The 17,438-nt window shown below is 45.3% G+C and overlaps 1 protein-coding gene across 2 annotated transcripts; it reads left to right on the top strand.

Moving 5' to 3' along the window:
- The first annotated feature begins 250 nt into the window (after positions 1-250).
- LOC140484512 (histone H2A-like) lies at positions 251-15,632 on the top strand. Of its 2 annotated transcripts, XM_072582892.1 has the most exons (3): positions 251-315; positions 10,089-10,584; positions 15,550-15,632. In XM_072582892.1, exon 2 carries the CDS (start codon positions 10,114-10,116, stop codon positions 10,492-10,494), a length of 381 nt encoding a protein of 126 aa, XP_072438993.1. In that variant the 5' UTR covers positions 251-315; positions 10,089-10,113; the 3' UTR covers positions 10,495-10,584; positions 15,550-15,632. The 2 variants fall into 2 exon arrangements, 1 of the variants encoding a protein (XP_072438993.1); XR_011962223.1 differs by lacking the exons at positions 251-315; positions 10,089-10,584 and adding an exon at positions 10,729-10,839.
- Positions 15,633-17,438: the final 1,806 nt, after the last annotated feature.

Below are 17,438 nucleotides of genomic sequence, written 5' to 3' on the forward strand. Positions count from 1 at the left end.
AATCATTTGGGAAAGCAGCACATGCGCGACGCTGTCCCTCTCCCCCACCCCCCACCCCCCCAGCCTGACACTTCCCGAACAGTGGAGCGCATGCGTGAGCACCCTCCCCCCACCCCCCCCCACACCGCCACCCTCCCCCCACCCCCCACCCCTCTCCAACCTCCGGGGGTTGTCAGTGAGGAGTATTTCCTCCGGGAGTGGAAGGGTCTTGTTAGAAACACACTGCAATGGAGAGATCAGCACGCTCCTTCCAGCAGCTCATCGGGATGTGAGCCTGGGACACAGAGGGGGCTCAGAGACCAGGACTGATTCAGGGTAAGGTCCGGGAGAATCGGGGGCTGTCTGTAAGAGGCCGAGAGGAGCAGACACTGGTCCCGGAACTTGGAGTGAGCGGCCTGGGGTGTAGAGAGAGGCTTTTCTCAGGCTGTATGTGGGCCTGCTGAGGGAGGCAGAGTGGGAAGAAGCTGCTGTGGATCATTCTGGTGGTTTTCAGTCCTTTAGACACTGAGGACAATTCATTGTTCAGTTTTTGTACCCACTGTGTGTTGGCATTGTGCAGGGAAATTATGGAAACGTGACAGTCCTGTAAATGAGATGTTTTGGAGGCGCTAGATTAACAGTTTCGAGTAAAAACATTTGAAGTGGCGTCTGTTGTTGTGCTCTTCAGTGGTTAGTGGATTGGGAGCTGGAGATCGAACTGGGTAAGCATTCCGGTTCCTCCGGATTCATGGTGCTGTGCATTTGTTGCTCAGTTTCTGCATTTCATTCCATTGGTGTAGAGTTATGAAAACCTACGCTAAAAATTTCACAACGCCAGATTATAGCCCAACAGGTTTATTTGGAAACTCTAGCTTTCGAAGTGCTGCTCCTTCATCAGGCACCTCCAAACCATGCCTTTTGATGAATGAACAGAGCTTCGAAAGCTCATGCTGCCAAATAAAGCTGTTGGGCTATAATCTGGCGTTGTGAGATTATTGGCTTTGTCTCCCCAACACCGGCACCTCCAAATTATGTAAAACAAGACAGTCACGAGGCGAGGAGCAGCTCGTGAAGGCAAGGATGGAATCAGACCAGTGGTTCTGTTAGAAGTGTTGGCTTAAATGAAAAAGAAACATCCAAATAATTATTGAACTGATCAATGTAACATTCAGTTAATATTGCCAAACTCAGCTGATGTTGATTTACAGGAGTTATCTCTTCACGCAAATACTTAAGGGGCCAAGACAATGGAATATTTTCAGGGTTCAAAGCCAGCACCTTTGAATAATCAGCAGGTATGTTCCCACTGCTAGAGTGCAGATCATCCACTCCACAGTCACATAGCCGATTGAGTCAGCCTACTTTCCAGAGAGATATGTTTAAACCAAGAGTCAAGCACCATGTTAGCAATGTAAGTTTTTTCCCCTCCATTCACAATGCACACTGCCCCAGTTCCAATAAACGTCATCATTCATAGGCCATTGATGTTCTCACTGCTTTTGAAAAGGGGCAGACTTATTCCCGGTCTAAAATAGATACTTGGGATCAGCAGTAAGTCGACATTAATTCTAAGCCTTTTTAAATTTAGAAACAAGATAAACAAATAGATCATTCTGTTGCATAGTTTCAACAACCTTACATGCGGTAGATGTTAAATACTGACAGAGAAGGAAACTATGCTCAGAGGCAGGACAAGAGTCACAAAAGTGGATGCTGAAAATCAGAATTAATCCTTTAGTGAATAGATGAGATGTATATAGATACAACATTAAGTAAAGTGAATTCAAAACACACATTGTTAGCCAATGTCTGATAAAATGGGAGAAAACACATATTCACACACACACATTGTATTAAAATAAGTCCCAAGTACACACACTGACCCCAAGACACATTATAAAATTGAACAGCTGTGTTGCATAAACTGGCAGGTGTAGTTTGGTAACTACATTTTTGGAAGGTCAAATTTGAACGAACAATACTGGGTTAGAGGCAGGATGCTTGGCAGTGTGGAGGAACAGAGGATCTTGGGGTCCAAGTCCATAGATCCCTCAAACTTGCCACCCAAGTTGAAGGGATTGTGAAGAAGGTGTATGGTGTGTTGGCTTCAATGAGCAGGGGAATTGAGTTTAAAAGCCGTGAGGTCATGCAGCTGTATAGACCCCTGGTTCGACCACACTTGGAATATTTTGTTCAGTTCTGGTTGCCTCATTATAGGAAAGATATGGAAGCTTTAGAGAGGGTGCAGAGGAGGATTCCCAGGATGCTGTCTGGATTGGAGGACATGTGTTATGGAGCTAGGGCTTTTCTCATTGGAGCAAAGAAGGATGAGGGTGAGTTGCCAGAGGTGTACAAGATGTTGAGAGGCATAGATAGAGTGGATAGCCGGAGACCTTTTGCCATGGCAGAAATGTCTGTCACGATGCGGCATGATTTTAAGGTGATTGGAGGCAGGTTTCGGGGAGATGTCAGAGGAGGTTCTTTACACAGAGAGTGATGGGTACTTGGATTGCACAGACAGCAGTGGGAGCCGAGTCAGAGACATTAGGGACATTTAAGCGACTTTGGGTAGGCACATGGAAGATAGCACAATGCAGGGTATGTGGGTTAGTCTGAGCTTAGAGGAGGAGAAAAGTTTGGCACAACATTGACAGCTGAATGGCCTGTATTGTGTTGTACTGTTTTATGTTCTAAGTACACTCACGTATTCGCAGAGCTAAATCTGACCATAAAAATTCATAACTACACTCACATACAGATTGAGCAGAAGCTGATAGGCATAGATAGATAATCGCACTCACATATTGACATAGCCAAATCTGACAGGTATAAATTGACATCTAACTGCACACATTCACTTCTGAGAAACTGACAGGTACTGATTGACAACTACATTTACATATTTGTGCAGCAGGCTCTGACAAGGACAGATTTATAATTAATCTCACATATTGAAAAACAAAGTCCTAGCTGGAGACGAATAATAACACTTGCATTCCCAGAGCAAAAAAAAATCACAGGTATCAAACCATAAGTGCTTTAGCTTGTTCATAAACCCAGCAATGGATTGATGTATTCATTCACATGCATAGGGCAGAATCTGTAAGGAAGACGTGCAGAACATCACTCATGCTTTCAGATGGCATAAACTGATATGTACAATTTGATCACCACCAGACGCCTGGAGGAAGAACGCCTCATCTTCCGCCTCGGAACACTTCAACCCCAAGGCATCAATGTGGACTTCAACAGTTTCCTCATTTCCCCTTCCCCCACCTCACCCTAGTTCTAAACTTCCAGCTCAGTAACTGTCTCCATGACTTGTCCGGACTTGTCCGACCTACCTATCTCCTTTTCCACCTATCCACTCCACCCTCTCCTCCTTGACCTATCACCTTCATCCCCTCCCCCACTCACCCATTGTACTCTATGCTACTTTCTCCCCACCCCCACCCTCCTCTAGCTTATCTCTCCATGCTTCAGGCTCACTGCCTTTATTCCTGATGAAGGGCTTTTGCCCGAAACATCGATTTCGAAGCTACTTGGATGCTGCCTGAACTGCTGTGCTCTTCCAGCACCACTATTCCAGAATGTACAATTTGATAACTATACTCAGAGTCACAGAATCTGACAGGTTAAAAAATTGATAACTAAGGACGTAGGTTTGCTTGCTGAGCTGGAAGGTTCACTTTCAGAAGTTTCATCACCATACCGGGTAACATCTTCAGATAGCCTCCAGTTTCATCTGACAGAGCAAGTGAGGACTGCAGGTGCTGGAAATCGGAGTCGAGATTAGAATGGTGCTGGAAAAGCACGGCAGGTTTTGGGCAAAACATCGGTTTTCCTGCTACTCGGATGCTGCCTGACCTGCTGTGCTTTTCCAGCGCCACTCTAATCTGGAAACTGACAGAGACAGTTGATAAAAAGAATCAAATATTAGAGAATAACAGGTACAACTTTACTGTTACACTAAGCAGAAACTGACAGTTTCAGATTGATACTAACACTCATATATTGGGGATATTCACAAAGTAGAAACTGATAGGTACATGTTGATGATTGCACCTAAATATTCACATGGCAAGATGAACATATCATGATTTGGAGATGCCGGTGTTGGACTGGGGTGTACAAAGTTAAAAATCACACAACACCAGGTGATAGTCCAACAGGTTTAATTGGAAGCACACTAGCTTTCGGAGCGATGCTCCTTCATCAGGTGGTTGTGGAGCCTGTTCAGCATCTCACTATCGCTCAAATCCTCCAACCCTGGCAACATCCTTGTAAATCTTTTCTGAATCCTTTCAAGTTTCACAACATCCTTCCAATAGGAAGGAGATTCCACATGTGGCCTAGCAAATGTCCTGTACAGCCATAACATGACCTCCCAGCTCCCATACTCAATGTTCTGACCTATAAAGTAAAGGATAACAAATGCCTTCTTCACTGCAACTCTACTTACAGGGAACTTTGAATCTGCACTCCAAAGTCCCTTTGTTCAGCAACACTCCCTAGGATCTCAGCATTAAGTGTATACGTCCTGCTCTGATTTGCTTTTCCAAATTGCAGCACCTCACATTTATCTAAATTAAACTCCATCTGCCACTCCTCAATCCATTTGCCCATCTAAACAAGTTGTCCATTCTACTCTGAGGTAACTTTCTTCTTGTCCATTACACCTCTAATTTTAGTCTAATTTTAGCAAACTCACTAACTATACCTATGTTCACATCCAAATCATTTATATAAATGACGAGAAATATTGGATCCAACATCAATCCTTGTGGCACTCCACTGGTCACAGGCCTCCAATATGAAAACCAACCCTCCACTACCACCCTCTGTCTTCTACCTTTGAGCAGATTCTGTATCCAATGGCTAATTCTCCCTATATTCCATGAGATCTTTCCTTGCTAACCAGCCTCCCATGAGGAACCTTGTCAAGCACCTTACTGAAGTCCAAATACATCACATCTAATGTTCTGCCCTCATCAATCCTCTATTATTTCTTTGAAGAACGAAATCAAGTTTGTTCGACATGATTTCCCAGACACAAAGCCATAAGGACTATCCTTAATCTGTCCTTGCCTTTACAAATACATATAAATCCTGTCCCTCAGGATTGCCTCCAACAACTTGCTCATCACCAATGTCAGGCTCATCAGTCTATAGTTCCCTGGCTTTCCCTTATTACCTATCTTTGATTAAGCAGTTTTAAAATAAATTATCACCCTATAATGAAAAAAACAATGGTATCATTCTGATGACCAGACTGTGATATCCCGAGTCCTAGTTGGACCCTGCACTATAACATTTTCAAAGGTCCATTGCTTTCCCCTATTCTACTCTGAAGAACAACGCAGATTTATTTCTGTTGCAATTTGTTGTGTTTTCACTTGACTATTAATCCTTTTGGCACAAACAGCGTGGGCTTTTTCCAGCCAAAACAGAAGACATGAATTGAGAACTCTCTCCTCTCTCACTTTGGTAACTGGCTTTCTACTTTACAGGCAGTATTTAAACTGCTCAGTAATGCAGAGTAGGTAGATTAAAGTTGATCAATCCAATGTGGGCATCCCTCTTGTATGAAAAGAATGGCTCCTTTAAAATAACATTTTTTAAAGATAAAATCAGTGCATTTGCACAGCAGAGAGGAACCTTCGGCCTCTATGTTAAAATTTAGTTTCCAAGATCTTCTTACGGTTCAAACATTCTTACGGTTCTCTATTGACAGTCTGTCACATATGAGCGGAGTTTTGCAGGACAATAAACTGATTCCTACAGTCCCACTGAATAACATATAATGACAGATAGAGAATTAATTAGTGAGTGCACAAAGTATACAAGCAAAGGGAACAAACAAACTTAATTCTGCATTCACTTAGAATATCAAACAGATCTTGAAGAATCTGCCAGTTATTCTTCTTATTCATGCATTTAAGGACTAAAGTGTTAGGTTCTTTTTCCTGAGATTCATACACACTTGATGCAACTGCAATACGCTAACTTCTATGAAGCCAGTACAGTACAAACTTTCTGGAGGAACACTTTCACAGGCTCCTGCGAAGGGGTTATTCTGCTGAGCGTGTGGGTGCTGGAGCGCTGGTCTATCTGGCTGCGGTGCTCGAGTATCTGGCAGCTGACAACCTTGAAGTGGTGGGTGACACTGGTCTGGACAATAAGAAACCCGCATCCTCCCCTGACTCCTCCATAATGACAATAAACTCAACAAGCTGCTGGGATGAGTGACCATCGTTCATGGCGGGGTGCTGCCTAATCTTTAGGCCATGCTGCTGCTCGAGAAAACCACCACTGGGGACACCACTAAAAGGTGAAGAGACCATTCTTTATTCTGACAACCCAAAGGCTCTTTTCAGAGCCACTCACGACATCAGTGAAAGAAATGAGGCCCTTACCCTGATTGAATTAGACTCCTAGACCAGATATCCAACATAAGCTGGTAAATGGCCCACATTTATGGCCCACATCCCATTCATCTACCTATCCTGATGCCTTTTAAATGCTGTAAATGTACTAGTGTCCACCACTTCCTCTCAGAGCTCATTCCATATATGCACCACTCTCTGTGTTCAAAAAGTCCTTTTGGTCCTTTTTAAACATTTTCCTCTCTCACCTCAAGCCCATGGCCTCTCATTTTGGACTCTGGATAAGATATTGGGGAATCAACACTCCCACACCATGAGGGAAGAAAGACTTTGGCTGTCCATTCTATCTGTGTCCCTCATGAACTTATAAACCTTGGTAAAATGACCCTTCAGCCTCCGATGCTTCGGGGACATCATCCCCAGCCTATTCAGACCCTCACAACAGCTCAAACCCTCCAACCCCGCCAATATCTTTGTAATTATTTTTGAACCCTCTCGAGTTTAACAACATCTTTCGTATAATTGGGAGATGAGAATTGAACATGATATTCCAAAAGTTGCCCAATCAATGTCTTGTACAGTTCCAACATGATATCACAACCCTTCTACTCACTGCACTAACTACATTCTTCACTACTCCATCACCTGCGAGTCCATTTTCAAGGAACAATAAACCTGCACTTCAAGGTTTAATTAAAGCCCTGCCCGAATTTGTGATACCAAAATGCAGTACTTCACTTTTAGTTGACATAATCTCCATCTGCCATTCCTCGCTCTTCTGATCAACATCCCGCTGTACTCTGAGATAATCTTCTTCACTGTCAACAACATCAATCTTGATGTCATCGGAAAACTTACGAACCATGCCTCCTTTATTCACATCCAAATCACTTATTTCGTGTCAAAAATGAGTGGACCCAGTACACCACTGCTCAGAGGCCTCCAGTCTGAAAAATACCCTTCTACTATCCTGACTCCAAATTAATTTTGTATCCAAATGACTAGCCCTCCCTGGAATCCATGTGATCTAACCTTGCAGAACCTTGTCAAATACCTTGCCAAAGTTCATATTGACCACGTGCACCACCCTGGATTAATTAATCTTCTTTGTCACACCTTCAAGATCGTAATCAGATTACTGAGACATAACTTCGCACAAACAAAGCCATGCAGACCACCCCTAATCAACCACTGCCTTTCCAAATGCATGTTAATCCTGTCTCACACAATGGGGTGACATGATGGATCAGTGGTTAGCACTGATGCCAAACAGCACCAGGGACCCAGGTTCAATTCCAGCCTCAGGTGACTGTCCAAAATCCACACAGACATTCTCCTAGTGTCTGTGTGGGTTTCCTCTGGGTGTTCTGATTTCTTCTCACGATCCAAAAATGTGCAGATTTGGTGAATTAGACATGTTAAATTGCCCATAGTGCTTCAGGGATGTGTGGTGCATTGATCCAGAGTAAATGTAGAGTAGTAGGGGAATAGTCTGGGTGGTTTACTCTTCAGAGGGTTGGTGTGGATTTGTTAGCCCAAATGGCCTGTTTCCACACTGTAGGAATTCTATGACCCATGTCCACTATTGGCCCACTGGTCTACTCTTCCCCAGCTTTTCCTTGCCACCTTCCTGAAGTAATAACATCACGTTAGCCACCCTCCAGTCTTCTGGAACCTCACCCATGGCTATCCATAATACAGTTATCACAAAGTGCAACTTTTTCACGCAGAGGGTGGTACGTGTATGGTATGAGCTGCCAGAGGAAGTGGTGGAGGCTGGTACAATTGCAACATTTAAGAGGCATTGGATGGGTGTATGAATAGGAAGGGTTTGGAGGGATATGGGCCGGGTGCTAGTAGGTGGGACTAGATTGAGTTGGGATATCTGGTCGGCATGGACGGGTTGGACTGATGGGTCTGCTTCCATGCTGGTCACCTCTGACTCTATGACCAGGTTATAGTCCATCAGGTTTATTTGGAAGCACGAGTTTGTGAAGTAATGCTCCTCCAACCACCTCCTGAAGGAGCAGCGCTTCGAAAGCTAGTGCTTCCAAATAAACCTGGTGTTGTGTGATTTTTAAACTTCATCCACCCCAGTCCAACACCGGCATTTAGAAATCACAGTTATCTCAGGAATGTGTCCAGCAATCCCTTTCCTACATTTCCACGGAGTTGTCGGATACACCTGATCATATCCCGTTAGTTTCCCTTTTATTGTGGGACTTTATTGACCGTTTTAATCGCATGGATATTGGACGTTATAGTCAGAATCCAACATCCGCATCCCTTCAACCCCTGCACTCAGCCAGGTTCACAGTGAGGACTGGGAGACAAGGGGATTGAGGTGTTTATCATGGAGTATCATATAAAGCTCCATTGTAATAACGTCAATAGATGATGCATTATTTGTTACTGCACTGTACGGGCCTCTGCGGTACAGGTCTTTATTTATGCATCACTGAGCTCCTATACACCTCGATCACAGCCAGTTTCACATTCCCTTTTAGCACATTAGAAAGAGCTGAAATGACCCAGTGTAGCAAATAGTAAGGCCATGAGCTTATCTCAATGAGTGGCCTCTGACCTCTGCACTCAGCCTCGGGTGTGTTCATCTCCAAGGTAAAAACAATGACTGCAGATGCTGAAAACCAAATACTGGATTAGTGGTGCTGGAAGAGCACAGCAGTTCAGGCAGCATCCAACGAGCAGCGAAATCGACGTTTCGGGCAAAAGCCTCCTGATGCTGCCTGAACTGCTGTGCTCTTCCAGCACCACTAATCCAGTATCCTGTGTTTATCTCCAGCCTCTTTTCCCTGTCCACAGAAAGGGAGCTTATTAAAAGCTATTGAGTCATTTTCAGCTCCTTTCATGTGTTCCTGTTCCTCTTTACTCCAACGGCTCTTTTCAGAGCCACCCACCACTTCCCTGAGATAGTTGAACCGTTTTAGTTTGCAAGTGATTCTGGGAATGTATAACTAACGATATTTATCTCGACGCTATCTCTGTTTTTTTTAATGTTCCCTACATTAAGAGTGCCCGCTGACCATACCTTCATCTCTAAGCATTCGGATTAAACCCTGTTTTCCCTGCCTGTTAGAGAGCATAGGGAGTCATTTTTCAGCGTCTTCCCCAGTCCACGTTGCTCTGACACTCGGTCAGTTCAGGAGCGATCCTGGTGGGGAATGAACCGTAAATTTCACCCAGAGCAAACAAGGAAAACGTCCCCTCTCCTCGAGTCCCACGGATAGATTTTACATTTGAGTTCTTTTTTTTTCTTTTATTTTCAAAACTCCACGCGGGTTTTGTCCCGTTGCAGAATGCTATCAATGAGAGACTTTCAAACTGAACCGAGATAAAACTGGAGCCGCAAAGGGGAGCTTTTGCTGAAGTCAGATCGAGTGCAAGAAAACACGGCCCCTGAAAGTCGTCTCGAAAGATGCTGTTAATACGCTCACCTGGAGCAATATTGTCTGATGTATTATCAACATATCGCATTTTATGAAATACGAAATAAAAGGGATTAGTTGTGGAGTGCAATTTTTGTCGCGTTTTTGTTTGTTTTAAAGGTTCTGAGAACGGCACTTAGTGTCAGAAATGGAGAGATTCAAGTAGACAAGGGAAAGAGATAAAGGCAGATTCTATATTTGTAACCTAAAGTAAATAATCGCTAAAGTATTGATACATTGTACTTTGTAAAATTTCCTGTTTTGTACATATTGACAGGTTTTTAAATTGGAGAGATTAGACAATGTCTGGAAGAGGAAAGGGCGGTATGAAAGCGCGCACCAAGGCGAAGTCTCGGTCGTCCCGGGCTGGCCTGTCGTTCCCGGTGGGCCGTATTCACAGATTCCTGAGAAAGGGGAACTATGCTGAGCGTGTGGGGGCCGGAGCGCCGGTCTATCTGACTGCGGTGCTGGAGTATCTGGCGGCTGAAGTCCTCGAACTGGCCGGGAACGCGGCCCGGGACAACAAGAAAACCCGCATCATCCCCAGGCACCTGCAGCTGGCCGTGCGCAACGACGAGGAGCTCAACAAGCTGCTGGGAGGGGTGACCATCGCTCAGGGAGGGGTGCTGCCTAATATCCAGGCCGTGCTGCTGCCCAAGAAAACCGCCCCCACGAAAAAGTGAAGAGACTGATCTTGATTCTGACAACCCAAAGGCTCTTTTCAGAGCCGCTCACAATATCAGAGAAAGAAACTAGACCCCCACCTCTGTCAGGTTGATTTTTATTTTTGCATTTTTAATACGAGGAGCTTGGGCCTGAAGCGTACATCGTGGTTTATTATAACTCGCTGTTGTAGTAGAGTGCTGTGTGTATTATTTGCTGGAGTGCTATACCTACCTGTGCGGTCTCTGAATTTAACCCTGGTCATATACATACACCGCCCAGCCCCTGAGATCCTCGTTCACTGCCAGTTTCACACATCAGCTCTTCCTCATGCGGTTGAAGGAAACGACCCAGTACAAGAAACAGTAAGACCATGAGCTTATCATAATCAGTCCCACTGCGGTTTATTCTCTGGTGTGTTCACATCAAGCCTCTTTTTTTAAAATTCCCTGTTCACACAGAGAGAAGATATTATCCAATACTGAGTTATTTTCAGCTCCTTCAGTGTGTTCATGTATCTCTTTAACACTCGATCATTTCAGGAGCTCCAGCTCCCAGTGGGGCACGGCGGAGGGAAACGCTGTCCGGCCAATTCAAGAAGTGTCCCATCTTTGAGTCCGAAAGGACAGAGATATTGTACGTATTGTTACTTAATTCCCAAAACTCCGTGCGTGCTCTGTCCGGTTGCAGAATGAAGCTTTCTGCTGTTAGATAGAAACTTTCAAAATGGACCGAGAGCAAAGCAGAACAGCTGCGAGACTGCAATACTTAATGTGGTGTCAATTTGCAAGGAAGGAGGGGTCTTAAAAACAGTGTCCATATTAATATGCTCCCCGGGAAGAATGTTGGTGGACTCCCTGCGAATCAGACAGGGAACTCGGCCCATCGAGTTTGTGGGTGGCACGGTGGTTCAATTCCCGCCTCAGGCTACTCTCTGTGTGGAGTTTGCACATTCTCCCCATGTCTGCGTGAGTTTCCTCCGGGTGCTCCGGTTTCCTCCCACAGTCCAAAAATGTGCAGGTCAGGTGAATTGGCCATGCTAAATTGCCCATAGTGTTAGGTGAAGGGGTAAATGTAGGGGAATGGGTCTGGGCGGGTCAATGTGGATTTGTTGGGCCGAAGTAATCTAATCTAATCGTCCGTCCATAGAGCACCTACTCAAGGAGACTGGGTATGGAGAGGTTGGAGAACAAGTGTATAGATTTGTAATGTCAAAACTAATCAGTCATTGAGCACCAATGTATTCTTCCCCGTAAAACTACCATCTTATTTCCTCATATCAAATCGGAAAGAAAGCGGTTGATGATTTGGGGCCAATCTGTTTCCATCGCCCCCCACCCCCAATCAGCAGAGGTTTTCCCGAGAATTTATCATCTCCTGCCCGCATTGAGATTATAACGATGTCCGCAGAACATCATTGAAGCGCTGGTGTCCCGGTGAAACTGAACTAAGATTGCTAAACATGTGTCTTTAACTCATGGGACATAAATGCCGAGGTACTGAATTCTCAGCCAGGCTCAGCTCCTTCAATAACACCTGGATTGTTCCAGTGCAACAGCAGCAGCAACTCTTGGGTTTATCATGAGGAGACCAATGTGCCCTGTGGGGTCCTGCTCTCTCTCTCTCTCTCTCTCCATGGTTCCGTGGCTCTGGTTTCTCGGGGTGAGTGTGCAGGGTCGGCCGGGCTCCCATTTCCGCGGATCCGGCCACCCAGCTTGATGTCTTTGGGTGTGGATGGCGCCCAGGTTGGTGTCCTCAAAGAGCCCCCACCAGGGTAAAGTCCCGCTGGCCTCCTGCAGGGCTATCACGGCCGAGCTCTGGAAGCGCAGGGCGCTGTTGAAATCCTGAGCGATCTGTCGCCCCAGGCCCTGGGTCAGCAGCTCCCGGGGGAGATTTCTGGGAGTTCCCGCAGAGCCACCGAGCCAGACCTGGAGCCATGAGGCTCCTTCCCTCCGCCAAGCCCCGGCCTCTCTCTAACAAGACACCGCTGTTCCCATTTCAATACCAGCTTCTCCTCCTGCCGCTGAATTCCACCAAGTCATTTCTTGGGGACTCTGTGTGAAGCGGGGTTTCTGTCCCAGTGTTCCTCTCTCAAGGCACTGTTTCTCTGAATGTGGGAAATGGAAACACTGGAAGTGTCCCTGAGCTGGTAGTCAGTGACAGTGAGAACGGGACCTCACGCTGATTTATAGAGAGGCCGGGGCATGGGCGTTTCAATGAAACAAACTGTTTTTATGAAGCTCTTGTTTTTCCTCTCTATGAACATGAGGCTGAAGTCTGTGGGTTTCCCGCTGAGCACTGAGTTCCCGGCCACTGTGCGGAAAGGTTCCGTTACAGACACAGTTCGGGGCTGGAGGAGGAGCTGGATGGTCAGAGCCATTTCTGGGCTCTGTCTGTCCCTCACTTTCCTGCCGGGACTGTCTCTCACTCTCTGTCCCTTTCTCAGTCAGGGCCCGAGTCAGGCTGTATCATCAGGGAAGGGGAGGCAGCTCCGCTCTCATTCAGCAGCGGTTTGAGTGAAGAAGCGTGATGTCTGGGAGAACATTACAGCCCTGCAGCAGGCCCTTCGGCCCTCCAATCCTGTGCTGATCCACATCCTTTATCTAAACCTGTCACCTATTTTCTAAGGATCTGTATCCCCCGCTCCCTGCCCATTCATGTATCTGTCTCGATGCATCATAAATGACGTTGTTGCGCCCTCCCACACCACTTCCGCTGATAATACATTCCATGCACCCACCACCCTCTGCCTAAAGAACTCTCTATGCATATCTCCTTTAAACTTTTCCCCCTCTCACATTGAACTCCTGACTCTTAGTAATGAGTTCCCCACTCTGGGAAAATGCTTCTTGCTATCCACCCTGTCTATACCCATCATGACTTTGTCGACCTCAATCAGATATCCCCTCAATCTCCATTCCTCTAATGAAAATAATCCTAATATAATCAATTTCTTTTAATAGCTAGCATGCTCCATATCCTGGTGAACCTCCTCTCCATCCTCTCCAAAGCATCCACATCCTTTTGTTAATGTGGTAACCAGAACTGTAGGCCGTATTTCAAATGTGGCTGAACCAAAGTGCGGCCACTGTAACATGACCTGCCAACTCTTGTACTCAATACCGCGTCTGATGAAAGAAAGCATGCCGTATGCCTTCTAGACCAATCCATTACCTGCATTGCTGCCACTTGGACCTGAGCACCTGGATCTCTCTGTACATCAATTTGCCCCCGGGCTTTCCCATTTACTGTATTGTTTGCTCTTGAATTGGATATTCCAAAATGCATCACCTCGCATTTGCCCCGATTTCTCTGTTCAGCTCTCCAATTTATCTATATTCTGCATTATTCTCTGACAGTCCCCTTCACTATCCGCTACTCCACCAATCTTACTGTCATCTGCAAATTTGCTGATCAGACCACCTATATCTTCCACCAGATCATTTATATATATCACAAACAACAGTGATCCCAACATGGATCCCTGTGGAACACCACTGGTCACAGTTCTCCATTTTGAGAAATTCAACTTTGTCACTTCCTCAAAGAATTCTATTAACTTGGTAAAACATGACTTACCCCGCACAAAATCATGTTGCCCATCTCTGATAAGCCCATTTTCTTCCAAATGTAAATAGATCCTATCCTTCGTATCTTCTCCAGCAGCTTCCTTACCACTGACATCAGGCTCACTGGTCTAAGTACCTGGATCATCCCTGCTACCTTTCCAAAACAAAGGGAAAACATTAGCGCAACTCCAACCCTCTGGGACTTCACCCGTGTTCAAGGATGCTGCAAAGGGATCTGTTATGACCCCAGCTATTTCCTCTCTCAGTAACCTGGGATAGATCCCATCTGCACCTGGGGACTTGTCCACCTTAATGCCTTTTGGAATATCCAGCACTTCCTCCCACCTTATGCCGTCTTGACCGAGAATAAATCAGACATCTATCCCTAACCTCAACATCCATCATATCCTTCTCCTCTGTGAATAGCAATGCAAAGTACTCATTAAGAATCTCACCTATTTTCTCTAACTCCACACATAACTTTCCTCCTTTTTCCTTGAGTGGGCCAACCCTTTCTCTAGCTGTCCTCTTGCGCCTTATATATAAATAAAAGGCTTTGGGATTTTGCTTAACCCTGTTTGCTAAAGATATAGAACATAGAACATTACAGCACAGTACAGGCCCTTCAGCTCTCGATGTTGCGCCGCCCTGTCATACTAATCTGAAGCCCATCCCACCTACACTATTCCATGCACATCCATATGTCTGTCCAATGATGACTTAAATGCACTTAAACTTGGTGAATCTACTACCATTGCAGGCAAAGCATTCCATACCTTTACTACTCTCTGAGTAAAGATATTTCATGACCCCTTTTAGCCCTCTGAATTCATCATTTCAGATTGGTCCTACATTCCCGATAACCTTTCAAAGCTTCGGCTGTCCTCAGTCACCTAGACCTTATGTATGCTTCCTTTTTCCTTTTCGCTATCATCACAATTTCACCTGTCATCCATGGTTCCCTAATCTTGCCATTTCTATCCCTCTTTTTCACAGGGCCAAGTCTATCCTGCATGCTAATCAACCTCTCTTTCAAACCCTCCCCACATATCAAATGTGGATTTATCTTCGAACAGCTACTCCCAATCTACATTCCCCAGCTCCTGTCGAACTTTGGTATAATTGGCCTTCCCCCAATTTAGCACTCTTCCTTTAGGACCACCTTTGTCTTTGTCCATGAATATTGTAAAACTTACGGAATTGTGATCACTATTCCAAAGTCAGCCCCTACTTAAACTTCAACCACCTGACCACGCTCAGTCCCCAACACCAGGTCCACTATGGACCCTTCCCAAGTTTGAACAACCGCCAAACCTCAAACAGATCATTGTTTGTAGCAGGCTGCCCAGCTCTCAGGACAACTCCATACAACCCTGTCATGGTAGGCGCTGCAAGATGTGTCAGAGTGTGGACATGGATACCAACATTACACGTGGGGACACTTCCCACCTTGTATGTGGCAGGTACTCGTGACTCAGTCAACGTTGTCTATCTTATATGTTGCAGGCAAGGATGACCTGTGGTGTGGTGCATTGGGGAAACCGAGCAAAGGCTACGATAACGGATGAATGGGCACCGCAATCAACAGACAGGAAGGTTCCCTCCCAGCTGGGGAACACTTCACTGGTCCAGGACATTCGACCTTGGACTTTTGGGACAGGCAGCCGTGAAAAGTGGCCAAGTAGAGACTGATAGTTAAGTTCAGTACCCATAGGGAGGGCCTCAGCTGGGACCTTGGGTTCATGTCACATTACAGGTGATTACCATAGCATTATACACACAGACTCTCTCTCTCTCTCACTCTCACTCTCACTCTCACACTCACACTCACACTCACACTCACACTCACTCACACTCACACTCACACTCACACTCACACTCACACTCACGCGGACGGACATACATATATACAGGTGCTCACACAGACACACACACCCTTACAGACACACACACTCCTACACTCACACATGCACCCCCTCACAGACTTAAGACACTCTGCACTCGCTACATGCACATAGACTTTCTCACACTCACAACCCCCACCCCAGACAGACACACACACACAGACAGACAAAGACCCACATGCACACATATATTTTGTGGGGTGAATTTGTACTTGCAGAGTCACATTGTACTTTGCTCAAAAACTGCATACATTCATGTCGAACTCTGAGCTCAAAAACTGCACAAATTTATGTAAAGCTCCGTTATCTCACTTTTTAGATTAGAATCAACTAAACATCATGGCACAGACAGAGAACACAGGGGGCTAACACCTTCAACATATTGTCTAGCTATCACCCATTATTAACAACTAACCCGAGAATGCAACTTTGAAAAAAAAGGTTTTGTGATTTACACATGAAAGAAGTGAAACTATCACTGTATTCTAACAGATGAAAGACTCAACAGACAATCAAGTTATCAATGCATAGTTTCAGTTACATCACACTAAACTTTTTGCTATAAATCCTGTGTGTTAGGATTGAGCCCTCCACTACCATCTGATGAAGGAGCGATGCTCCAAAAGCTAGTGTGCTTCCAATTAAACCTGTTGGACTATAACCTGGTGTTGTGTGATTTTTAACTTTTTACCCCCCAGTCCAACATCGGCATCTCCATTTCGTGGATACAGATTGCTAGTTTTCTGCCTGTTTGTCCTATATTGTGTGTCTTGCAGTCTTTGGATGGAATCGTGTAAGTTTGTTTGTTTTCCATATGATGGGTATGGGGTCTTTTGTCCTGCTGAGTTGTTGTCTGAGCTTGACTGTCAGTTCAGGAGCTGTCACGGATCCCTTTGGATGGAGAAGTCTGGCTGTCAGTTCTGAGATATGTCTTAATGTAAGATGAAGTTGCATGTCCTCATTGCGTTATTTGTCTGTTAGGTAGGTGCGGATGAAGTTGTGAGAATATCTGTTCTTGGCGAATACTCTATAGAGGTGTTGTTCTTCTTCCCTTCGTAGGTCAGCAGCGCTCAGTGTGTGGAGCCCTTTTGTGCATGGTCCTAATGCAGCTTCTCTTGTGAGCGTGTTCAGTGCAGGATCTTGTTGGTGTGTATGGTACAGTTTTGTGGTGCATTCACTGTTTTATGTTCTTTCAACCATCCCATCCATGGGAGTTGATTGTTATAGAACATAGAACAATACAGCGCAGAACAGGCCCTTTGGCCCTCGATATTGCGCAGACCTGTGGAATTTTCTCAGCTCGTCCCGCTACACTATCCCAAAATCATTCATAAGTTTATCTAAGGATTGTTTAAATCTCCCTAATGTGGCTGAGTTGACTACCTTAGCAGGTAGGGCATTCCACGTCCTTACCACTCTCTGTGTAAAGAACGTGCCTCTGACATCAGTCTTTAATCTATCAACCCTCAATTTGTAATTACACGCTGATGT

This window comes from Chiloscyllium punctatum, chromosome 13 (assembly GCF_047496795.1).
Source record: "Chiloscyllium punctatum isolate Juve2018m chromosome 13, sChiPun1.3, whole genome shotgun sequence".
Taxonomy (NCBI): domain Eukaryota; kingdom Metazoa; phylum Chordata; class Chondrichthyes; order Orectolobiformes; family Hemiscylliidae; genus Chiloscyllium; species Chiloscyllium punctatum.